Here is a 26143-nt window from a genome sequence, read left to right as displayed (position 1 = left end):
AATAATCTGACATAACTGAAAAGCTGATACCTTGGAACCTTACAGTAAGAGCACTCTCTTAACTGGTTCACCTCTCTATGTCTGAAGGAGCAAAGGCCTATTAAACCATGAGCTCCTTGTTTCTGTGCTGCACATACTTCTGTATAATATAATCCTGTATAATATAATCCAAGATGTATATCTTGGATTAGGTACTTGAATAAGCGTTTTTCCTCTAGTACTTGATGAATCAGAGGCTTTCTTAGCCAGGAGTTGCAAATCTGTAATCACAATCATTACTGCAGGGGACCAATTAATGCTATTTGCATAATGGCAGCTACTGATTGGCCTAGTCATGGGCATAGCCCTATTTTGCCAAGCACTGTAAAAAAATTACAAAAAAAAAAAAAAAAAAAAAAAAGGAAAAAAGGAAAAAAGAAAAAAAGAAAAAAAGAGAAAAGTAAAGTGGCCATCCTAAAGAGATAGCAACCACAGTCAGTCTGAAAAGCGGGGTGGCATATACACGTAGCAATTACATAAAAACATAGTCATGAAGAAAAAGTGCTTCTTTAAAAACTAATTGAAGCTGAATCGGCAACTAGTAGCTAATGGAAGGAAATTACATGTGTAATAATCCTATGCACTGTATTCTAGCATTAGAGAAGTTACAGACATCTTTAAATATGCACTATCAAAAATAGATGTAAACCGTCTAATGAAAAACCAAAAGCGTTTTGTTGTTGTTGTTAGGAAAGATGGATCATTTACGCTATCTGTAAAAGACAGACTAAGATTTACAACCATCATAGATGTGCCCCAAGGAATGATTTGAGATAAATGCATTCAGCTTTCACTCAGATTACTGACTAAACACTCTTTACAAATTGTCATGGATCTTTCCAACAGGTGAAAACAGCAACGATGTGATCCTTACTGTAAAAAAACATGTAACAATCATTTGAAGGTATCTTTGAACTGCAACTTCCCATCTGACATTGAAATGCCACCTGTCCTGTAGAGGCCAGAAACCTCCTGGTGAAGATGCACTATAGTCTTGACTGACAGGTTGAGCATCACATGTTCAGCACTGTGTCTTATGCTTTAATTCATCAAGGGGATATATTTCTGCTTTTGGCAAAGGTGATGATAATTCAGTGTCCATTCGTATAGATCAATTTGGATCTAGCAATATATGTCTGTCCAGAAAAATACTAAACAACAACAACCTGTTTCAGTGAGGTCCTGGAGGAGGTAGACTAAACATATGCTTAAGTATATATCCTACTTCCAGATTACAAGGTGCTTAATAAATAAAGTGCTGTGTAAGTGATCATGCTGGTCTTTTCCATTTTCTGTGCATTTTGGTCTGTAAACTACATGTTCGAGACAGTCTTTTGTTTGCTCTCAACACCATTTCAAACAGTGTTTGAATCTAGAACAGAGAAAACCAATATGTTCTCTGACAAACTCCAAATATCACCAAAGTAATTGTAAGAATATGTATTCAAAATAATAAAAGCTAAATCCCACTATTTTACTATCCTGAGAATGGGGGCAAACTGCCAGTAATGAAGTCTATGAACATTTATTTGTTTTCCTTCATAACATGAAGATGTAAAAATTCAGACTAGCTGAATTACATTAGAAACTAACTTTATGATAATATTTCCTGAATAGACTCTCAGGCTGGATCATCAGTCTCTGGAACAGTGAAATATGTCATTATTAAGTGATGTAAGACTCGATCATTGTGGTGACAAAAACACTTTAAGTGACTCACCACACCAGTGGAAAAGAAAAGAAATAAAACCAATCCAAATCAATACTCAGATTTTTTTTTTTTTTTTTTACAGCCCAGTGCTATTTGTAGAAGGGATGTTTGGTGCCCAGCTTGGGTAACTATAGAGGTCAAATATAGGCACTATCCATGTCATAACTGCAAGCATAACTACAGCAACTCCGATGATATTAATGCCCAAACCAGCTTTCACCTAAAGGAGAGGAAAAAGAAAGCAGAAACTCACATCAAGACATGGAATAGTTTTTTTTAAATGTTAAAAATATCCTTGAAGGAATTTTGCTTAAAACTCACCATGTCCATAACAGTTAAATGGCCATATGAAAATACAATGGCATTGGCTGGGTTTGCTACAGGAAGCAAGAATGCAAAAGAAGTACACAAGGTAGCAGGTATCAAAATGAAAAGTGGATTCACATGAATGGCTTCAGCCTATTGTAAAATAGAGATAACAGCTGTCAAGGGATACATTTGGCAAATGAAATACATAAATACAAACTTATTACACTAATAAGTGAACTGTGAACAGAGCTGCTGGTTTAAACTAATGAAAAATAACTTTATTTCTAAGATTATATCTGGGAATTCTTCAGAGGAGAAAAGGTGATTCTAATACAGAATAGCTACTGAACTTTAAACTCACACCTGAGGTTTTCTAATTGTAGTCAAGAACATAAAATAAGACTGTTACAAAGAATGTGCACACTGCATAAGATTTAAAAGAAAAAAACTGCAAGAAAGATGAAAAATTTGAATTTGTATATAATATGTAGCAGAGATTCAAAGAAGTGGAGACTAGGATCTCTTTATAAGTGAGGGAAAGGGCGTTAATATGTGCCTAGGTTGTGCAAGAGGAAAATCTACAGACCAAAAGATGATCAGTAAGCTCTGAAGAAAAAGAAGGAACTGGGTATTATGATAAAGCTGATGAGAAGAAAGGACAAAATTGAGCTAAGGAGAGAAGAAATGAGAATTGCATATAAAGCGCATCTATTAGTCCTCCCTTCAGTGACAAATTGAAAATTGCAGTGTTAACCATTGTCACTGGAGGTGTGGTCCTGAAGAAACACTAGGAGAGTTCTTTTTCAGTGCTTCAATTATTTGTGAATAGCAATAACAAATTTGATTTTTTAGAGTTGAACTTTTACCTAATTTTACCGAATTTTCAGCATCTCTTGTAAGATGCACAAATCCAATGCACAATAGAGCACAACAAAAAGATGCATGAAGTATTTTATGAAGACTTTCAAAAACAGTTTCTTTGAACAGCTGTGTTATTACCTAGATGATAGAGCAGATTCTGATTAAAAACAATCTGTGTTGTACTCACCAAAGGAGATAGTATGGGCAAAAATATCGTAATGGTAGCTGGATTGCTGGCCACTTCTGTTACTGAAGTGACAATAAGGCATGAGATCAGGATAACCAGCCACAAGGGTAATGATCCTAGGGGGGTCAATTTACTTGCTACCCATTCAGAAAGTTTTGAAACCTGCATAAGGAATATGACAACATGATTGTGCTTTACAAATAACTGAAAAGGAAATGTAATAAATTATATAGAACTGAAATCTAGTTGTTTGCTAATTGTAAAGTATTTGTGTAAAAGAAAAAAAAATTGAAATATTTTCCATATTCTTTTCACATGTTTTTAAGTGCATTTTTTCTAACTCAGTGGTGTTCTATAAGAACCCATGCAAATTTTATTTATTTTCTTTGTATTTTCACCTCTGAGACATTTATAGGAGTCATAATAAGGAAATTGTAATATTACAGTATCACAGTATATCAGAGGTTGGAAGGGACCTCCAGAGATCATCAGGTCCAACCCCCCTGCCAGAGCAGGATCACTTAGGGTAGTCCACATGGGAATGCATCCAGGTGGGTTTTGAAAGTCTCCAGAGAAGGAGACTCCACAACCCCCCTTGGGAGCCTGTTCCTGTGCTCCATCACCCTCACTGTAAAGAAGTTTCTCTTCATGTTGAGGTGAAATCTTCTATGTTCTAGTTTGAACCCATTGTTCCTTGTCTTATCACTGTGAACCACCGAAAAGAGCCTGGCCCCCTCCACTTGACACCCACCCCTCAGATATTTATAGACATTGATGAGATCCCCTCTCAGTCTTCTCAAGACTAAACAGCCCCAGGGATCTCAGTCTCTCTTCATAGGGGAGATGCTCAAGTCCCCTAATCATCCTTGTGGCTCTACCACGAGGTGTACCATGGGTATACCAGGCTTCATAACCAGTTTGGGCCCAGACCTGCTTGATTTACTAGTCTTGCCAGTGGGGCTCCACATGGGAGATAACTTAGTGACATGGCATATTGACCCTAAAGCTTTTAAAACAGTGTGTTTGCACTACTCCTACCACTGTCAGATTTAAATTAAATAACAATCAGTAGCCATCATTGTGCAGTGTTTGAAGACAAAGCAAAGTCCTGATTTTGTAACTCCATTTTCTGAATGTCTTAAATACCACTTTCTCAAATGAGAATAACTGAATTCACTGCCTATCTGAATTGCTTCTGATACGGTCATGTTCATTGTTCAGTATCTTCTATAAATTGCATTACCTCACAGCCGTCTGCCAGTGCAAACCCACCACCAACAAGAACAGCTATTTCCCAGGGCATGCATGACTGAAATTCCTTCCAAGTAATCAGTGGAGTGTAACCAAAAACAGCTAGAGAAAAAAAAAATTAAAAAAATGAACAGAAACACACACACCCCACACACACCCACATCCCCACCTCCCATTTGAAAACATATTGAGAAACTTCTTGAAATAATCTCTCTGAGGAAGTACCTGATAAATGTTGAAAGGCAAAATTTCATCATTATAATATGAAGAAAGTCTTCAACAAGAACAACCTACGCTTCATGGGACAGAGCCTTAGTTGGTTTAAACTGTTACAGCCTGAAGACAATACAGCTATAATGGTTTCCACTAATGGAGCATTGACTCCCTCCCCTTCTTTCCTGTGTGGAGGATAGCTACACCATATCAATGAGTTTAATTTACTCAAACTGCACTGTTCAGAGAGATTGCTGAGTAAATGCTGTTTCACTTAGATTCATTCAGGTTCTGAGCTTGCATTCCCTCCAAACTGCCAGATCTCACTGATTTCTGCTGCAGAATTCTATGTACAAAGATGACAAGCTGGAGGTATACTTTAATCAGGGTAAATTCCATTTTGAAAATGAGAATGGACCCATTTACCATGCTGAATTTTGTAAGGCACCTTAAATAAGCAGTAACTTTTTCACAAAATAAACTCTGCTCTGTGCCCTTGCTTAACTGTTGGCACTGTCTTCCAGGTCAGGGATGCTTTATATCCCATTAAGATATAATCCTATATTAAAACTGTAGCATTAATATTTAACAACATTCCTCTAACAAGTGCAATAAACTGTATTTATGATAGCATCTTATATATCATATTGTAGTAAAATCCACATCAAAATATACTCAACTGGTTTGTCCATTTGAAGTTCTAGACAATGTTTTTGCTGGAATAATAAAGAACAGGAGGCCTATCACTAAGGCAGTTGTTGAATCTGTTGCATAGCCTTTATACCTGAGGAGAAGTTAACAAGAAAAACCATAAATATATATAGTTAGGAGAAACAGGGGAAAATAATGAGGAGGAGGATGGCATGGCAGAAAGGAGGTGTTATGAACTGACCGTGACCCCAGATTCCCCACCTGTGCACTACTTGGTGCAGTAGAGAAAGGCAGAGGAGTAAGAAATGGAGGAGTGAAGTTAAGCCAGTAAAGATGGGGGGGGCTGGGGAAAGGTATTTTAGTTTTTGTCTTTGTTTCTGACCATCCAACTCTATTTTAATTGGCAATTTAATTTTCCCCAAATCAAGTCCATTTATCCTATAAGGCAGCAAAAACTCTGTTGATTAGTGAGATCACAGAATCACAGAAACATTCAGGTTGGAAAAGACCTCAGGATCACCAAGTCCAACCATTAACCCTACTTTAAATGTTCACCCTTAAACCGTATTCCCAAGCACCACATCCAAACACATCCAGGATTGATGACTCAACCACCTCCCTGGGCAGCACATTCCAATGCCTGACCACTCTTTCTGTGGAAAAATTTTTCCTAATGTCCAGTCTAAACTTACCCAGTCGTACCTTGAAGCTGTTCCCTCTTGTTCCATCACTAATTACCTGTGAGAAGAGACCAGCACCAGCCTCTCCACAATGTCCTTTCAGGTAGTTGTAGAGAGCAATGAGGTCTCCTCTCAACCTCCTCTTTTCCAAACTAAACAGCCTCAGCTTCTTCAGTTGCCTTTCATAAGATTTATTCTCCAGGCCCTTCACAGCTTCCTTGCCCTCCTCTGCACTTGCTCCAGCACATCCACATCTCTCTTGTATTGAGGTGCCCAAAACTGGACACAATACTCAAGGTGTGGCCTCACCAGGGGACGAGATCTCACAATGATTACAAGTGAGATCATTGTAGAGGACAGAGCTGTGGGCCAAGGTACATAGTAGCTTTGTACTGGAAATAAAGAAAGGAATAAAACATGCATAAAAAAGAGGAAATGCAGTCAGGCAATAAAGTGAGGAAGAGTGAGGGAAGCAGACCTTGCATACATCAGCTGTAATCAGCTGCAGCCCCATGCTGAACTTTCTATTTCTTATGAGGTTCATAAAGTTTGAGCCACAGGCCAGTTTGAAATTCCTCTAATTGAAGCTAATGCCCTACAGCCTGGAATCAGGCCAGGAAGGAAACTGCTGTAGCAGAAGTGACGTGTGATCCTGTGCTGCCAACAGATGGGCAGGAAACAGGCGCTTTTACCCTGCGCTGTGCTCTCTGCATTGTCATACAACCTTTATTACAACACCCTGCTGTCTGTCTCCAGAGGGAGGGAACAGGAGATCAGGGCACACCAGTAAGGCTTAGACTTTAATATATTTACAACATCTTCTTAGAAAAACTGACTAGTAAAGTCAATGTATATTTGAGAGGCATCTGATAACGCTGCTGTAAAATTAGCTCTTTGCAATATTGAAAAAGCACAAATGTGGATTAAAAATTAGATGATATTTCAGAAAGTAGCCCTTAAAAAGTGGGGAGGTATCATAATTAAATGTCAATATTTTTGCAGGAAAAAAATAATCAGTGCTTGTATTTTTCAGTGCCTGTATTGTAAAGGGATATTCCAGGCGCTAGGAACATGAACATGTATGGTGAGAGTGATTGGAAATTGTTTCTTGAGGTGAAACTTTGAGCGGTCTGTCAAAAAAAAAGCTTATACTGTGATATAATTAAAGCAGATATGTATATCCTTGAAGCTGCTATCACAGAAAAGCGATAAAGACAAAAACAGATGGCTGGAAGCTGTATTCAGATAGAAAAAAGGGTGAGAGTTTGTCTTGTTTAGTTTGGCAACAGAGATGATTATCCACCACTACAGATCAACAAGGAAAGCGGTAAATTCAAAATCTGAGGAACCTGTACTTGGCTGCTCTGAAATCAAGCCTGGCTGCTTTCTGGAAATTTGTGTTCTAATTAAGTAAAAGTATACCGGGCTTGACACACACAACAATGTAGCTGTTCTGATCTTTAGCATTTTAGAATAAATGAACTACCTTGTGCAGAACCTGTAACCACACCTCTTTAGAAGATATTCTGCGTTTTCCTGCCAGTGAACAAAATCCTCAGATCATGGTATCTAGACATCTTCGAATAGAAAAATGTGGATCTCTGCACTGAAGTAATTAATGTGAGCCATAAGTCTCATATTTGAAAGTCTGTTTACAATATCTGTTTTTCAGTATACCATGTAACTCATTAAATGATGTTCAAAGAGCACTGAATGTTAATATGAAGCAAAGCCAGCCTGATTGCTTAGCTTGCTGATTGCTTGGTTAGGTCAACACTCCAAAACCCCTTCTAGAACAGAGCATTTCGTATGAGATAATAATCACCTCTGATATTGTTATAAGGGAAAAAAAAAGATCTTTTGTGATATTTTGTGTAATTAAAAAGCAAATGCTTATAAAACAATTTTAGTATTTACTATTTTTTATTATTTGTTATTATTTTACTATTTTTTCACAAGATAATTTTGTAGCATCCTCTACCAGACTTTATGGCAGAGCACTGGGGATAGTCTGTGAGTCTATGAATGGTGGGAATATATTTAAAGAGAGAAGGAACAACGGATAAATGTTCACATGTGAGGAAAAGAGATGGAAAATTACCATCCAAATCCAGCATGGGCCTTTGACCTATCTAGTAATAAATGCTAAATCTAGAAGGACCTAAGTAGCACGAAGTCCCATTCTTCCCAATACTCCAGAGAAAAATGCAGACCTTTGTCACAGAACAACAGAACTGAAATTACAGTAGTAACAGCAAGAGGAGAGGATATAGCACAGTATTCCAGCTTCCTGCAAGAGTGACTGATTTTTCAGGGAGAGGAGTTCTAAGTGATGCTGGGGAAGGAAATGTGTAACCAAGCTGCAGCAGAAGGCAAAAATCCCCATATATAGTTCCTGAATTGTTCCTGGCTTTTGGGTGGTTAGTGGAACTGTGACACTGAGAGAGTTATGTATGAAGAGACAGTAATTTATATTATTAAGTAGAGCTGTCACAGTAGGGCATGTTGGCCTGTATGCAGGCAAGTGTGGCTGTCTCTAAAGGCAGTAAATAAAAAAATTCTGACCAAAGATTTATTCTTGAATTTGATGAGGAATTAGGATATTGTAACATCAATCATTATGCATTCTTCTCCACTGGATGAAGTCTAACATCTAGGCATAATCCCTCTTAGCAGGCACTCTATTTTATTCTGTAATGGGTTTAGCACATTTCAGATACTGAACATATGCATGTGCGAAATTGTGGGACTTTACCTACTCTGTATATGCTATAAAGGTTTTAAACGACTTCAACCTGGTCTATTAGTGAATTATTGATTTTATTTTATTTTTATTTAAATTGAAAGGAAAAGAAAGTATGTAATTAAGACACAGTACAGTTCTTGTTAGCACATCATAAAGTTTACTTACTTTGGGAAAAGTGAAGACCACCCTGGGATGAAGCCAGGCTCTCTGGTGAACCACAGCAGGGTCATTAAAATGAACAGGACAAGTGTAACAATTTCTGGGTAGCTACAGCAGAGACAGATGGGTTATGTATTTTCCTGAATTCACATTTGGATTTACTCACTCTGGTTGTGGATTTATAGTTTGACATACCTCATTGGTCCAAGCTTCTTATACTCCTCCTGAATCACCTGTGCAGAAGCCTCTTCTCTAGCTGTTTTCTTCTTGCCGCACTTGAACATGTTTTTAAAACTGGAATATAAATCAGCAATATTGAATGATAAATCAAAAGTGTATACAGAAAGCAAGTCCAACATTTCTGGTTACAAATGGTGCTTTACAAAAGTAAAATTTTCACTTCACAATTCAGTATCTACTATTTAATTATCACACACCAAACTGAGCATACTGGAATTACTTGGCAAGCCCAGTGGGGGATTGATAGAGGCAGCAATAAAATGCATCCTATTATTGACTAGCTTATTTGCCCAGGAAGGAGGAAACCTTAATTACGGGAACTAATTGAAACAATCAAATACATAACCTAGATATCTATTGAAAGTCACCTATGACTTTGTTTTACTTTGGTTTGTAATGAAAAAGTTTCTATCACATTAGTAGCCTGCATACAGATCAGCAGACTATTTGCTATGAGCTAGGTTTTCATTCTTGAATAGGATGTTTACACACTGTTAAAAAGAACACTGTCAAAACAATCAAGAAAAATGAAACAACAAATGTTCACAAACGGAGTGGTAAGTATCTCCTTAAAAAGCAGACAATCTCACTCTTCATCTCTTGCACAGTTAAGTAGCCACATAATATTGGAAGACAGGTGTCCCCATTGTTTCCTCTGCAGATATGAATGAACTTATGGAGAAGATGACTTTGAATAATTAGCCCAAAACAAGGATTGTCCTCTTTAAAACACTGGGCTAAGTAGTCAAGCATCAGTATTTTAGAAAATTGCTACATCAAAAAATCTCAGCCATACTAACAGAGGATCCAAAATCACTGTTGCTGTATTATCTTTCTATTAAGCCTGTTAAACTTTGGTGCAATATTTACTCCTGGTGTAAAGTATCTCTTAGCAACCTTTAATTTTATTGATTACAACATCTACTTACTCAAACCCAAGGAAAAGCCACTGGAGCCAAAGCCAGGAGAGCAGTAGAATAGTAACTGTGATGGGGATGGAAAGGATAAACCAGGATCCAAAATTGATGCACTGGCAATCTGGGTAACGTCTGGATAAAAATAAAAATACTGTTCAGCTAAGCTTTGCAAAGGAGTGAAGACTTGTGAGTAGGGCCAGAAAACCTTGCTTCAAAAGATTTCTTCTGTCTAGCAGCTGACTTCAGCATGAGATGGCCTCGTGTCTTCTTCACTCACCCTCCCATTCTGTTCCTGATCATTGTGACCAGTTGTGCCAATTTGACCATTGCATCAGAAACAGGTCAGGGGATCTGGCAGCAATCTAGGTGTGTCTAGCCTGAGTTAGGTCAGGCATGGAAGGGCCACTCACAGCCTTGAGGACCATTAGAGTGACAAAGAAACAAAAATTGAAGAAAAGCAGCTCTTCAAGAGAAGACTTCAGCACAAGAAAATATACACAAATGAACAAGCTCCAATGAAGTTAGAAGACAACAGTGATGATAACACTGAGATTTGAATTGTTTAAGGTTCCACAATGGGTTCAAAACTGATTAAATCCAAATTTACTCTTATTAATTTCCAGGAAAGGCAGGAATGTTCTTTTGTTAGATGGATTTTGTCTGCAGTTACCTTGTCTTTTTGAGGATATCGTAATCTATTGTATACTGATGTGGGCCATTCAGCCAGAGGTTTCCTTGTCATGTACATTTAAGAAAAGAAGAAATGGACTTCAATTTTCTGAAAGAAATTAATTTACTGTTGAACAAGATAGATGCCAGACAGGCAAAAAGGCCAGGTAACAGTATCTTATGTTCCAGTTTACTTTATGAACAGAATTTCCTTTGACCCCCTCCAGCTCTACTGAGAGCTTTTAATCCTAAAAAATGAGAAAAATCTGCTCTCCTTGAACAGCCTTCCTCCTTGATGCCAAAATCAAATGGAAAGCAAATCATGATGTCCAGATGCTGTAATTATTATTTCCAATTATTAGCCAATCTTTTGTTTTTCAGGCCTTGCTAGAAGAAAAGGAATTTTGATTGTCATATAGGTCTTTGAGCCAGTAAATGCTTTTTATAAATACTGTCTCAAGTACTGTGCAAATTTAAAAATTGATTTATATCTATTACAATGTTTACATATGTTGCAATTAAAGTGCCAGCAGAGACCTCCACTCCTACCCACTTTTTGAGGTATTGCTCTGAATTGCAACTGTGCATAGTCATGAGTCAGTGAAACTGGAACAAGAAAAGACATTGTGTTATGATATACAATGTATTGACTATGTGGCTATTTAGTTTTTACTACAGGATTAGTGATATCAATTTCTGAATGTGCGAGTGAATTCCAAGATAGAAAAACACTGACATCAGCATAGCAATGACTTAGCATTTAATCACTTGCTAAAGTGTTTATGATCTTCCCTGATTTACATGTGATAATCCCTCAATGAGCAACAAGACAAGCTCTTGAAAACTTTGCACTGAAAAGTTGATTCCTTTATAAAATGTAAAAACATTGTGGGCAGTAAGTTTGTGTAGAGCTGAATGCATATGTGTTTCTAGTAATCATAATATTAAAGTTAGGTATCTTTCATCTCCAGAGCAAATATTCCTCGGGTAGACTGGATGATCAATTTAAATTACTTTTATAAGGTTTTTTATATAGTGTTGGTTGGATTATCTTCTATTGTTGGGTTATCTACTATGGGTCTTTCCTGAGACAAGGATGGATAAAACACAGGGAACTGTTTATTTTCTAGACCCATTTTCCTCCATTTACAGTGACTGGATGCTAGTAGCAACAAACTTTTTCCGGGCAAACACTGCAACATACTTGGCAAGAAGAACAAATCCAGGGAAGATTATTCCTTTCATGCCTTTTATAAAGCTGCTTAGGTTGTCAAAAATATAAAGGCAAAGTTTGGTTCTTTGTGTTGCAATGTCAGTTACTTGAACAAAATTCAGGAAACTGAGTAACCTGTTGGTGATCCTGACTGGAAAACCAAAATGGTTATCATACAATTTGCTTACTCTTCCTCAAGCATGGAAGTCAGTTTTGTTCATGATGCAGTGCTGTCTGGTAACTCTTTCTCTCTCTACTATCTCCACAGCCTTCCTCTCACCCTGGGACGCAGCTGCCTGTACTCCTAGGACCTATAGCTCTGCTCTAACATTGCCCAGCTGCGAACCTTGGCTTGCAGTGCTGAAGAAATTGTTTTGTGTGGGAAAGAACTGTGAGAAACCCTCTATGGCAGAGCTATGCAAGATCACGTGAGTAAAACTGCAGGTGTGAGATAACTGACATGGGGATCTGCAGCAACCCGAAGGGTTCTTTCTATAGGAAACACTCTAATAAAGAAACAGATCAAATACTAAAAGGAAAACACATGGAGTTAGAAGAAAGGGACCCGACATAATCAAGGATTATCCAAGGGAGCAGTGAGGACCAACCCGTCTCATCCTCACTGGTGCCTTCCTGCCCAGTAAAGGCTCCTGGGTATGGGCAGTGGTGAGCAGACTAATGCTTAGCCTGCTAGCTGGCTACACAAGTTCTTGGTGTGTTAGCCAATATTTTGGTGGATTTTTTTTCTTAGTTGGATGTATTCTTGATGCTGTGTTGTAATGTCTCTTTGCCTACAGTTAAAGAATTAATAGGGAACCTGAGGGGATTGATAACAATTTGTCTGGAAAGGAGCCCTTATGGAAGTTGGTCTCACTGGCAGGGATGCTTGCTTCTGCACTGAAGAACACAGCATAACTGAATGTCCTAAATCAACAGCAGGCTGAGGGTTCCCAGCAACACACAGGTCCAGCACTAACACTGATAAACGGGTTTCCTCCTCATATGACAAATTAAAAGGAATGAAGTAGAGAACTCAATGCTCGATGCTCTTAAATACTCAATGCTCAATACTTAATGCTGTTAAAGGACTTTTCAAACCTGAACGATTCTGTGATGCTGCAATTCTAGTTTACAAAGCCATAGTCTGCCCTGGGTAGCTCTTTGGCCTCAGTAACAGATACTTAAAATTTCTATACTGTTTACATTGTTGCCATTCCCGTAGCACAGGCGGATTTACAGGCTGTACCACTTCAGTTCTCTTTATCAACATTTTGAAGCATTTTTATCTATTCATGGAACACAGGTTGGAAAAAAAAGTCCATCAATAACTGGTCTTTTACCATTTTGTCATGCGCAATACAAAGTAATGGCAGAGGGTAATAAAAGGATAGTGCTTTATTTTGTGTTGTTTTAAAACTAGAGTAGGAATATTTCTGTCAATGAATACTTTGCAGAAGCAAAAGAAAGTCAAGCAAGAATTACTGGTTTTTCAAACACTTTGGAATGAAATATTCCAATTTTCTTTACAAAGTAGTTCTACTTAGTAATGAAAATTAATATTAAAGAATATTTTAATAACTGCAAAATGTTCCATGGAATGCAGGTTTCAGACTGATCTGAAATTATTTGCTTTTTCTTTTATTAATAGACCCAAATTCTTCATTTCAACAATGCACTAAGCATAGCCACCTGAAAGTTTCCTGATGCTCTTTGCTAAGCAGACCTGAACTTGATTCCTGCTGTACTTTGAAATGAATATCCATCCTTTAGGGCCAGATAGTGTCTTTCATATTCATGCTAAGTAATGTCTGATATGCCCATCTTTTTCTATGCAGCTATTCAAAGAATTAAGTACTGTTTAAAAAGAAAAGAATGGTCATCTTGTTGCATGTGTTGAGCAATCACGGGCAGGCTTTCCCAGTTAAGTCAAATACAGCTTCATTTTATCTTTTAAATGAAACAATAACAAAAAGAAAGCAATAGAATCAACTAATATCAAATGAAAGGGTAAGGTTTCCAATGCATTCTATAGGAGCCATGCAAAAGCTCAAGAAAGGACAGTTAAACTTCTGGATCAAGAAGAATACAAATAATTCAATATAGTCTCTTACGTATTGAAGTGCTCAGTAAAAATTAGATTAGTTGATGTTCCTGTGATTGTGGTCAGCCCTCCAATGGTAGCAGAATAAGCAACACATAAGCACATCACTTTGAAGATCCCACTGTATTTGTCCTCTCTGCTTTTTTCCCCTGTTTCAGTAGGTGGTAAGTTCTGCTTAGAAAGAATATACACCAATTAATATATAGGAGGAAGGGCTCATCATAAAGCTGAAAATAGGATTCAGGGATGGCCCAGAAGAGCCAGACAACTTGCTGGCAATATGGTTTGCTGTTGCAGTGGTACTACAATTATTCATGCAAAGGAGAAGGAAGGAGTGTTCAATCATGAAGTACTTTTCCAGAGCTGTCTCAGCCTTTATACAAGAATTTCATTTACTGATATATACATAGATATGTATACATATAATATACACACACACACACATATATATACCTGATACATGAAGTTTGTATATGGTGAGGTTGGTTTAACTTGTGTAAAATAAACTGGGAGCACAAATCCACTAATGAAATAACTACATAAGCAAACTGTATATATATGTGAATCTCTTATTCACATGAAACTTGCTTCACTGCCAGCTGTGCCTTGTTAGATGTTACATAGAAGCAAAATTCAGATTAAGACTAAATTACAGAAAGTAGCTGCAAAATAAAGAGACACTTTAAGTACCTGTTCCTGTTCTTTTTCACTTTCTTTTTCAATTGTGCATATAGTACTACTCACACCATTGTCATATCTGGAAAAACAGAGGCATTTATTGTAATAAATAGATATTCTGTTTAGATGAATTCTTAGGACAGAGCTTAGTGAATGAGTATTACCCATTAATTTGTTTTTCTTTCTCTTTCCAGTCACTGTTTTCACTTTCTCCTATATTTTCTGTAAGACATGGATGAAAAGACAGATAAGCATTTAAGAAACTAAAACAGGAAAGGTTCCATTGGCATGTCCAATTCATGCAATCACTCTACATCATCCCATGAATACACTTGCAAGTGCCAATCTTAAAAACAGCTGAATTGTGCTCTACGCCTTCATGACCCTTATTTCTTCATGCCCCAAGTCTGACTCTTCTAATGAGGAGAAATCTTCCTAATTTACAATGGAACTGTGTATGTAACCAGTTTAGATTCATTTCTTCTCCCAGCATTACCACAGAGCTTCAAGATCTCTTTTCTGTTGGTAAGTTTTAACCCCAGTGTATTTATAGCCTGTCATCATATTTCTTTTCAGACATTTTGCTAGGCTTAACAAGCCAGCCTCTTCTCCTTTCCTGTCATACACCTGCCATATTCTGCACCTGCTGAGTTTTAATTGATCTTCTTGAACATGAGAGACCTCACACACAATAAACCAAGAGAAGTCTCTCAATGAAACATATAAAGATGCTATTACTTCCCAAGCCATTCAGTTTCATGTGGTACTTACTCCACTGCAGAGTCAGGGTGGGCAAGGCCAAAAACTGTGTGCCTACCGTCCAGCTCCAGTGCTGGGTTGATGGAGCCATTAGAGCAAGATATGTCCAGTGCATCAGCTTCTGCTTCAGCTTTAGTGATCTGCTGTGCTACAGCTTCTACAATTGGCATCACCATGGCAGCAGCAGAGGTGTTGCTGAGCCACATTGACAAGAAAGCACAGCTAACCATGAAACCCAGCGTAAGCCTGCAAGAGGAGAGAAGAGTCTGTGGCTGCTGCAGCAACACCTCCTATCACCACTCTATTTAATATAAATGGAAAGCTTTCTCAACAGAAGGCTTGAATGTAGGAAAAACATTTAAAGCTTGTAACTGGCCTCTGAAGAATTTTATGAATTAAAATTGTCTTGATCAAAGGCACTGAAATTATGGTGGTTTCGAGTTAAAGTTTCAAATGTACTATAGATTAAAAGAGAAACAATGATGTTTATTTACAGAATGATAGGGTATTTGAATAATCTTTGAAGTAAGAGCACCACACACATTACAAGTACAAATGAAAGGTAAAATGGCTATACTGCTAGTACTGTTCATCTCATATTGTACCATCTAGGTCATACTCCTGGACTTTTCACTTAGGTTTTAAGTCCTCTAGATAGCAGTCCAGGCAGTATAGGAAGAAATATTAACAATTAGGTAATTGATACTTAGTTCTTAATATTAGTTCTTTGGTAAAGATTCTTTGTGCTTCAATAAACATTGTCTTTTGCATTAAATGAACACATGGTAGTCATTGCAATATTGTAGTCTGGTCCTGGCACATCTTATGCTAAGTTTACTACAAATAAGAATTGCATCTCTGCAGTTCCTGATTGCACTGATGTAATGCACTGAAGTGCATCAGAGGCTGGACTAAAAAAAAATCAAATATTCCATGTCATATGTGGTGAGGTTAGACAGTAAACTTAGAATGCAGGCCACATTGTCATTTTTAAGGCATCTCTTGGACTTGTAAATGAGTGTAGTGCTTTTGATTTCCTGTCCTAAGGTGTTGGCAGTGTCATTAAACACCTGCCATGCATTGCCACAGTGAGAGAACAATTGTGAGTGGAAAGACTGTGTTGCAGAATTTTTTGAGAAGCCATTTGTGCAATTTGTAAAGTACTTTGCCTAGCTTTGATCAAAATCTTCACAAAGCCTGAAAGAATTTCTCAGTGAAAGAAAACATGAATTTATACCAAAATTCTTCTCATAGGCTTTCATTTCAGCTAATAGCAACATTTCAAACTTGATTTTTTCTCAGCAGGGGCACCTCATCTTTTTTTCAGAGCACATATAATTGCATAACGTTGAAATGATCTGCAGACCTGTGGCTTGTTTCCTGGGAGATGAGATTGGCCCCCCACCTCACTAGAACCTTTCAGGTAGTTGTAGACAGTAGCCTCCTTTTCTCCTAAGTAACCCCAGTTCCCTCAGCCACTCCTCGTAAGACTTGTTCTCCAGACCCTTCACTAGCTTCATTGCTTTTTGTGGATGCACCAAAATGTGTTTCTTGCAGTGAGAGGCCCAAAACTGAATGCAGTATTTGAGGTGCAGCCTTACCAGTGCCAAGTACAAGGGGACAATCACTTCCCTAGTCCTGCTCCCCATGCTATTTCTTATACAAGTCTGTTACTCCAGAAGCATGCAGAATACAAAAGACTCTTGTTATTCTGCTTCCACTGCATCCTCCATGTTCTCTAATGCAGAAAACACCTACAATGATATCTCTACTGTGGACTGGATGAGGTTCCAACATGCTGAGGCTGTCTGGGCATTCCTGCTAGGCACAGAGAACAGCATGCATCGCTATGCATTGGACACAGCAAAGCAGACACTGACAGCTGGCAGAATCCTCTCCTTCACAGATCATCTCGTCATGATCAAAACAGTGAGTGATACTGCTTCCTCAAATCAGTCTGTGGACTTGTTTTAGACACTCAGAAGCTGGCTGAAGGTTTCTGTGTCCACAGCAAGTTCCCCATCACTGTTCAGCTTAGTACAGCACAACATCCACTTGTGTTCTCCCTTTCAAGATTTCAGCAAAATGCTGAGGATTTAGGAGTGATCAAAAAAAAAAAAAAAAAAAAAAAAAAAAAAAAAAGAGAGAGATGTTCAAACAACTAAAGCTACATAGCTCAAGAATATAGTTAAAGATACTGGGATGCAATTGAGCAAGGGTCTAAGGAGCATTTTGTCAAAAAAGAAGGCTACCAGATATCAAAAGGTGAAGGGAAAAAAACCACAAGTGATATTTTAAATTAGGACACATAAATCACTGAAGAATGGAAATAACCCTAGATTTCCATAAAGTGTTATTAGTTGATCCCCTAAGAGGCATATCAGTTTTTAAAACTAACCCTAGTCCTAGGGGGGTTCTTTTTTCCTGACTTTTTACTTACTGTCACCGTTTTCTTCCTGACAAGCAGTCATAAGAATCATGGATTATAGGAAGCCAGCCTTGCTGCAGATCTTACCTGCAGCCTTACTGGTGTGCTAAAAGATGAATCTGTAGGCCTAAAGCTTTTCTGCAAACTTGTAAAGCAAGCAAAGAGATTTTGCTTCATAAGATATATGCTGATAGTGAATAATTAGAAAGAGTGTGAGTTCATCTCCCTTATCACCTCAGACAGCTGTGGAAGTTCCTATTCCTTTGATATTTTCTTCACAGGTAGGCAAAGAAGAATACATAAATAAAGACATTGTGCTTAATATGTTTTTTCTTCCTTGCTACATATTTTAACTCTTCTTGTATTTTTGGGAAGAGTCCAGAATTTTGAAAACAGTAATGAAATACAAATTAATAACAAACATAGATGAGATTTTAAGTCATAGGCATGAGATATGTAATGTACTAACCAGCACTAAGGAAACAGGACCCTTACTTGTTCACAAATTCACCATATTTTCTTGTTCAGAAGGATCCTTGTTATGAGCAGAATCACTGCAGGGCATTTCAGTTAAGATTTCAGAGAAAAAATGATGTGTCACCTACCAATCAATCACATAATTTCAAGCATCTCCTTTGTTTCTGTAGAAAAGAAAGGCTGGATTACATAGCTTTCCACAAGTATTACTGTCTTCAAGCTTAGCACATACCATGCAGGGTTGACACCCACCAGCATCACCATTCTTAAAGCCACTCTTTTGTGGAGATTCCATTTTTCTATTGATGTTGCCAAACAAATTACTCCAATCAGCAGCAGATGAAAGTCTTTAAAATAAGCAGATGCCACCTGAAATCAAAACAAAAAGTATTTTGTTAACTAAGTGGGACTCTCTGTTAGTATTTGATATTATCAATTTAATGAAAAATTCAGTAACAATACATGTTGAATTAAATATTGAGAAACATTCTTGGCTTAAATTTGGACTAATTTCATCCAATGAAATGATGCAAGAGTAAGTGCACCAAAGTGCATAGTGTTAAAACAAAATCCAGGTTATGATGTGAACAACCTAAGATATGAGTCACATCTCATATGTGAACTCACAATGAAATGCTGATTTTATTAATTTAGTCATCTATCTAACAGATAAAACAACTTTAAACATAGAGTTAGGGTATGATCATCTGTGATGTTCTGTCTTTGAAATGAAGGTATGCACTCAGCATTTTGCACATGGGGTTTTAGTGAGTCATCTCACTTCTGTAACATTAAGGATGTTTTATACCTATTTAACATATCTATCAACTGTCATCTAAGCACTGAAACACAATCTAGAATAAAAATGCTAAAGAAATATAAGTAAATCCTGAGGATAAAGTGTGTAAAAAAGTCCTACTCTGACTGGCACTCATCAAATCCATACATTAGCCTGCAATGTTTCAACACTAGGTGGTTCTTTCTTTGGATATTTTATCATTGAAATCCATAATTAATAGAGAGAAGAAAAAAGAGTTACCTGCTTGGATCCCATTATACCAAACAATGGGAACATAAAGGCAGGGAGCAAAGCTGAAACAGCCAGTGGCAAAGCTTCTGTGAGCCAAAAGATGGCAACTATAAATAACGTGTATGCACATTCTGCTGCCTGGAATAAGAAAGGAATCAATAAAAAATATAAGTGGATCATCCAGGAGAAAAATCACAATTTTAAAAAGTCTAGCTATGTCAGTAGAGAGATTCTCCCCCTTGCAACAAATTTGAGTCGATGGACCTGAATTTAGACTACTTGTTATCTGCTATTGGTAATCCCACTAAGAAATGAAACAGTTTGTAAAACAGTTTTAAAGATTTTTTTTTTTCCTAAGAGATAGTAAAATTACTTAAATTTTACCAGTGATGAAAGGCAGAAAATAAAGTCAACTGTCTTTTCTTTCAAACACAATTAATCATAGAGGTCATTCTAGATCATTTTCAGACCACAAATTAACATAAAACACATTCTGCAGCTGCAAGCAAACCTTTAAAACTCTAGGAGTACTCACAGTCGATAATAGGTAAAATTGTCTTTCCTGTAATCACTGAAGTTTTATCATCAGCATCAAAAAGGCAAGGATATCATCTAATATAACAAACATTGTGCAAGACTGTCAAGAAACACAGTTGTTTTCAAGACTTGCAATTTTAGTGAGTGTCTTTAAAGTCGTGGGGAATAGGATTTTTTTTTTTTTTCTGGAGAATTTACTTCAGTGTACTTCAGTCAAATACAGCCACAGCCAAATGTAGCAAGATGAAGTGAATTTGGTTTCTTTTAGAACTCTTTTTGTGTAGTTCTGATTCGTATTTCTGCTCTTTAGGAAAGTGGCTTAGATGTTTTACTGCCACTGGTTAGGGCATGAAACCACTCAACAGCAACAGAGATGGTTTGTATTAAGAAAAGGATAGCTTAATGAAATGGATCTGAGGACCTCTGACTGGAAAACAATGTCAAATCCAAGTCAATCAGCTATATCTAGGATTTATTTTTAGGGGAAGTTTGTATTATACATGAAAAAAACGGATTGTGCCAATTCATTCATCACCTAGTAAAGGTTACTCTCATTAAGTCCTACCACATTTAGAATTTATCAAGAATTTCCTCTCAGAGAGGAAAGTATAATATTGAAACTGTTCTGTGAGACAGCATCCAGCACCTTGCTCTGTAACCACTATCTATCTGCGATGCAAGGATTTCTGAACTGTACTTGAATGTATTGTTGCACAAGATACTTATATTGCATGTATGATATAATACTTCCCAGGGGAATTCCATTTCATTATGCTGACATGCGAGCTGTACCAAATAGAATCACTAATAAAATTTTTAGACATCTGCTTCATCAGCTCACAGCTGTCACAAGAGTTACTGAATGCCAGAATAATTTATTTTAAGTAAAAATAAAACGAAAGTGTCCTGCCATAAACTTTGCTCTATTTAAGAATGAGAGGGGAATTCTCAGATCATTGATCCCAGTAATTTGCTATCAGGCAACTCAATATACGATAAATTAACAAAATTTGTCATCAGCCGAAAAGGTAAATGCAGCTGTCTTTCTGACAATTCATCTCCATTGTGACTCATACAGAGCTGTTTAAAAGTGGAAAAATCTAACAGTAAGGATAGAATTTTCAAGGTAGTCTAGATGATGTTAAATGAGAAAAACATTTTCTGAACAAGAAAACAAATATATAATTCAGAACTTCATGCAGCTAGCACAGAATATTACACTAAAGCTGTTGTCTTCTCTACCTTTACATGCGAACAGTCTGATCTGACCAAAAAAACCCTGATCCATGAAGCAAAAATCATGAAGTTATTCAAGGTCCCTTCCAACCCAAACCACTCTGATTACAGAAAAGATTTGAGAATCTCAGGCTTGACATGCAGGTAGAAAATAATTTTATGTCTCAAAGTAGGTCACTTACTTTGGTTTTGATGATAAGTGGAAGTGGAAGTAAAAGCAGTGGGGTGAGGACAATGAGAAGGAACCTTCGGTAAACCAGGAGGTAGCTAAGAATCTTCATAGTTGATGGCTGGTAGAGGAACTTTCCTGCAAAAATTGATGAAAAATAAAGTCTGACTTTAAATAGCTGACTCTGATTAATGTTTTTCTAAGCTATCACCTTTAGCCATTGCTAAAGCATGCCAGTAAACCAAGTTAAAATTAAATCTTACTCTTTATTGTTTTAGTGAGTTTATTAACACTAGGTTGATAAGATAAGTGTTCATCATAAACCAAGGCCAGATGTCAGCCTCCTCACGACTTTCTCTCCCTGCCCTTCTTCATAACAAATTTATGTAATTAGAGCAGGTTTTAGACAACTAGGTAATCAAAAATTTCAGATGCTCTCTTAGTTGCTGGCTTCAGTAGGAAATCAAAACAGGTTAATATATATCGAATATGTGAAAATATATGTAAGATTATTTTAATGAACAGAATTAAAAATTCCTCTCTATCTATGGAAACACTCAAAACTTATAGGACAAGGTTCTGAGCAAAGTGATGCAGCTCTGAACTTTGCTCTGCTTTGAGTGAAAGGTTGAACTAGATGACCTGCAGAAGTCCCTTCAAGTCTTAGTCTTTTTTATTGATTCTATCAGTCTAGAATATGAAATATATGAGAAAAACGGGGTTATGCCTTGGCTGGCAGGGAGTGTATGACAGTTAATTTTCTCTTCCTAAGGCATAAACAGGATAAGGTGTTCCATGTTCATCATATAAAGCTTTGAGGAAAGCTTAGAGCAGGAGAGTCTTTGAGACAAAGTGAAAAGTAAATAAAGCGTTTTGCCTGAATTTTCCTGTTTTCAGTACAAGAAAACTTGGTAGTCTTTGTAATAGCACAAAATAACATCAAATAAAGAGGAAAATACAGGAAAGAGGCTATTTGTGGGTGAAGATCACAAGGGGAAAGAACACACTGCTTTATGCTTGGGGTCTTGCATGAGGTGGAAGATTGGAAGAAGAAATAGATGAAGGAGCCTTTGAGCTAGTCCGAGCCATCCGAAGACCAGGCAGAAAGGTAGATTTTTACTATTCTTGTAACTTTTTGATTATAAGGATCCCATCTGCCAGGGTACAGTCAAATCAAATTATAGGATTGCCAGTGTTGCAGACAAACTTTTTGTTTCAGAAAGGCAGGAGTTTGGTTTTACTAGGAAAGCTGTTATTTCAAATCTAACTGCCAGGAAGGAATTGACTGAAAACTCAAAGGTGGGAAATAATTTGGGGATGAAAGTAATAAGAATTAAATAGCAGCCTTTGTTCCTGCACAGAACAAACTGGGAGCTGAGAGAGATGTCCTGAGAAGATAATGTAAAGGATAAAGAAGTTCAAGTGAACTGATTGGTTTCGAAAGGGGTTATTCTAAATATATAATAAACCTGGTTTGAAGAGTACAGAGACAGTAAGCAGAGAGTAACACTATGGAGCTTGCATCTGGAAAGCTTCAAGCACACACAAAACAATAAAAAAAAAGGAATTGTATGAGATCTTAAAAAATTGACATGTGCTGAGGACTGCTATAAAGGAGTAACAGTAAAAGACAGCTTAATAAATTCAGGAAGATTGTGATGTGAAATATATTTTAATTGAAGACTGCAAAGGAAATTTCTGATAAGATGTCAGAAGTAAGAAGAATAGAGGGATTTAGTAAACAAAAGGGAAGGCAAACTGCATACAGTCCTGGGGTATTCAACATTCTCTTTGCTTGAGTCTTCACAAAGGTAAATGACAGTCAATTCTCTAATGAAATTGATTTTAACATGGAAAAGGGAATGCACTATGGGCATGGTGCTATAGGACTGCTCAATATTTAGATTTAATATATATTCCAGTCAACATTTCAAAATGAAATTCACCCATGAATCATGGGTGAGAATTCATGCAGTAATCTGAGAACTGTTTTAGAATGTATTTGAATATATCCATATCTAAAATGGTCACGATAACCTCTTTTCATAATATACAGAAGAGATGTAAGTGCTTCCACCTTGCTTAACTGAGGTGCTTATACCAGGCTGAGGTGAATTACACTCTAAAGACATGTTTGTCTTCACTGATGTCAAAAAGCCCTAAGCAAATGGGTTGGATCAAGATGCCTAACTCAATTTTAGATGTCTGTGCTAGGATAGAAGTGTTCTAACCCCTGCCTGTTTGGGAAAAAAAAATCTTAAGAAGCTGTCTGCAGCCAAGAATTGCTGCCAGAGACCTGGAGCACTGAGCAAAGAAACAACTCTTTTTGCCTTCAGTCCTACAGTTTAAGTAAACAGGATACAGCATGTACTCACCAATAAACGAGGCTGCACTGGAATTATAAAATTCATTATTATTATTGAATAATTAGCACTGACCCCCTCCTTATCACTGCATGAAGTGGAAAACGTTTCAAATTTTATTAGTATATTCATTGACTATTGACTGGGATCAAAGTGATTCTTTACCACCAGAGAAAGTTGAAACATTTTTAGTATGAGCACAACATTGATTGTCACCTTTTGAAAGCTGCCACTGAGAATAAATATTTACTAAATTTAAAGTACACAAATTAAATCTCAAGCAATGGATCCCCAAGATCTTGCATATGTAAGGCTTTTAACTAGCTCAGGAAATTTTGCCTGCCTGCTTCCTGTTGTTACTGCTCATTATTTTTCCTCAGATTTTGGGACTGAAATTTCCTGAATACAATTAAACTCTCTTTCTCCCTCTCTTTCTCCCTATTACAGTTGTGGAAGAAAGGAAATTAAAGTAGCCAGAATTACACTGAGGATTGGTGGTGGAATTGGATGTGTAGCCACAGCTGTCTCTCATCAGAGACAGTGTCTCCCATTGAATCAATGGTGAAGAGAAATGATAAGATGAAAGTGCTGGGCCTTGATCAAGAATTGTTTCTCTAAAAACCACAGGGGAATCAAAGCAACAGATGTTGAGAAAATGCAATAGCATATCTAAGATTAAGCACCTAGTGGTCTCAGATGAAATCCCACCCTGAATAGCTCTAAGTACACATCCAATGTACTAAGTACATATCCAATATAATAACAGAAAACCATTCCAGCAACTACAAACGCTCTAAAAGCTCTGCAAGTTAGCAAATCTTTATGGAATGCAGTTTGATGAATTTTAAACTGTATTTTCTCATTTTTCCATTGGACTTCTCCTGAAAACTGTCTCCTAAGGAACAGTCTCCTCTAAGTTTAGCAGATTCTATCATGGACAATGAGATTTTTATGTAAAAGGAAGTAAACTGACATGCAGAGCAACCAGCAAATAAGCACCTTTATGGAATTTCACTAGCATGAGATTCAAGACTCTGAACAGTATGCAAGGTTTATCACCACACTGAGGATGGAAGCTTCTGAAGTAATTTGGATGTTCCATTCCTGTGATCTTTGCCTGATTTGCTGAAGAGTGGTGGTTAAAAAAAGCCTACAACCCATTTTTTCTTTCCAATTTTCCTTGCATTTCTGCTTCTAAACTACATAACTGTTGGGAAAGTGCTATTTGGAAGAGATTATTGACAATGTTTTGAGAAGTAGTTCACAGAAAGCAGATGAAATCTATTTTCAACATGTGATGAGAGAAGAAACACATTTCATACCTGCATTCAAGCTATATTCCTGAATGGACAGAACCTGACATACTGAATGTGTTTCCAGACTCCTTACTGCATAAAAGCAAGTAAACTGAAGAGAAACAAAACCAAATGGCTTGACTTTAAAAATTTTAATGGCTAAAAACTTCACAATTTGTTGTAAGGAGGTTGTATGATTTCTTTCATTTCTGAATAAAAATCCTCTGTTCCTGGAGGATATCAGTGCCATGATTTTTTAAAGATTACCTGTACTTACAGCATTTTTCTTAGAATCACTTCAAGTGGTTTAGCAATTACTATATAATCTTCCATCATTCTGAAACAGAATCCTGTCTTCTAATGACACTAGATAGCACAAACCTCCTCTAATATGCTCATTATTCATCCCAGATATTCTATTCCTGTGAATCTTCCCACCAGAATCACTGGCCAGTGACATAAACTACTATTTCCAAGATGTAAACGACACGTAAAATTCCCTTATAAGTGTAAAATACAAATGAACAACAGGATTTGAAAACAATAAAAAGCCCAGATTCTGGTCTCTTACACATGAAGCACCCTGAAAGCTTAAAAAAGTCCAGTTACTTGAGACTAATTATCATAGAATCATAGAATCATAGAATCAAGAAGGTTGGAAGAGACCTCAAATTATACTAAGTCTCTCTCTACATCAGTCTATGTCTCCCAAACCACCCCTTGGTAACACTTCACTTCTAAAGTGGCTGTAAGCAAGCTGACTTCAGAACTGGAAACAATTTAGCTTCATCAATGCAATATTGTGTCTACAGTAAAGTTCTGCTAAGAGTGTTACCTGAATGGAGCATGACATTAAGCAGGTGAGTTCAATTCCAAATACTGGAACCCATCCTGGAAACCTGCCAGGGGAACCTGCCAATCGGCTTCCACAGCATGTCGTTTACTTGGTTGGGACCTCGCTACTGAGCTCAGTACTGCCCTTCTTGATGAAGGAACTGCCATGCTCCCACTTCATCTGATGCTTTGCACCACTCTTATTCCAGAAACTTCACTGAATATCTCAGCCTTCTGCACATGGTTGTTCAATGTGCCCTTTCATGGATGTCATTCTGCCTTTGGGCAACTGATTGCTGTGCTCCTAAATTCTGGCAAACTTTCCTTGCCAATTATCAATATGCAATGAAAAACCCATGAAGCCTTCAAACACTTTCCATCTTGCTACAC

General features: G+C 37.2%; 1 protein-coding gene across 1 annotated transcript; it reads right to left on the bottom strand.

Moving 5' to 3' along the window:
* Positions 1 to 1826: 1826 nt before the first annotated feature.
* Positions 1827 to 21373, bottom strand: SLC13A1 (solute carrier family 13 member 1). Its single transcript, XM_054399388.1, has 15 exons — positions 21275 to 21373; positions 19329 to 19457; positions 18522 to 18658; positions 15443 to 15630; positions 14790 to 14847; positions 14638 to 14704; positions 13958 to 14121; positions 9977 to 10096; positions 9003 to 9101; positions 8814 to 8915; positions 5252 to 5355; positions 4351 to 4460; positions 3108 to 3269; positions 2072 to 2209; positions 1827 to 1970 (listed from the first exon to the last, which is right to left on the bottom strand). The coding sequence occupies exons 1-15, from the start codon at positions 21371 to 21373 to the stop codon at positions 1827 to 1829; spliced, it is 1821 nt and encodes a 606-aa protein (XP_054255363.1).
* Positions 21374 to 26143: the final 4770 nt, after the last annotated feature.

The sequence above is a fragment of the Indicator indicator genome, chromosome 3 (assembly GCF_027791375.1).
Source record: "Indicator indicator isolate 239-I01 chromosome 3, UM_Iind_1.1, whole genome shotgun sequence".
NCBI classification, from domain to species: Eukaryota; Metazoa; Chordata; class Aves; order Piciformes; family Indicatoridae; genus Indicator; species Indicator indicator.
The sequence above is the reverse complement of the archived record's forward strand: the minus strand, read 5'-3'. Positions and strand labels throughout refer to the sequence as shown.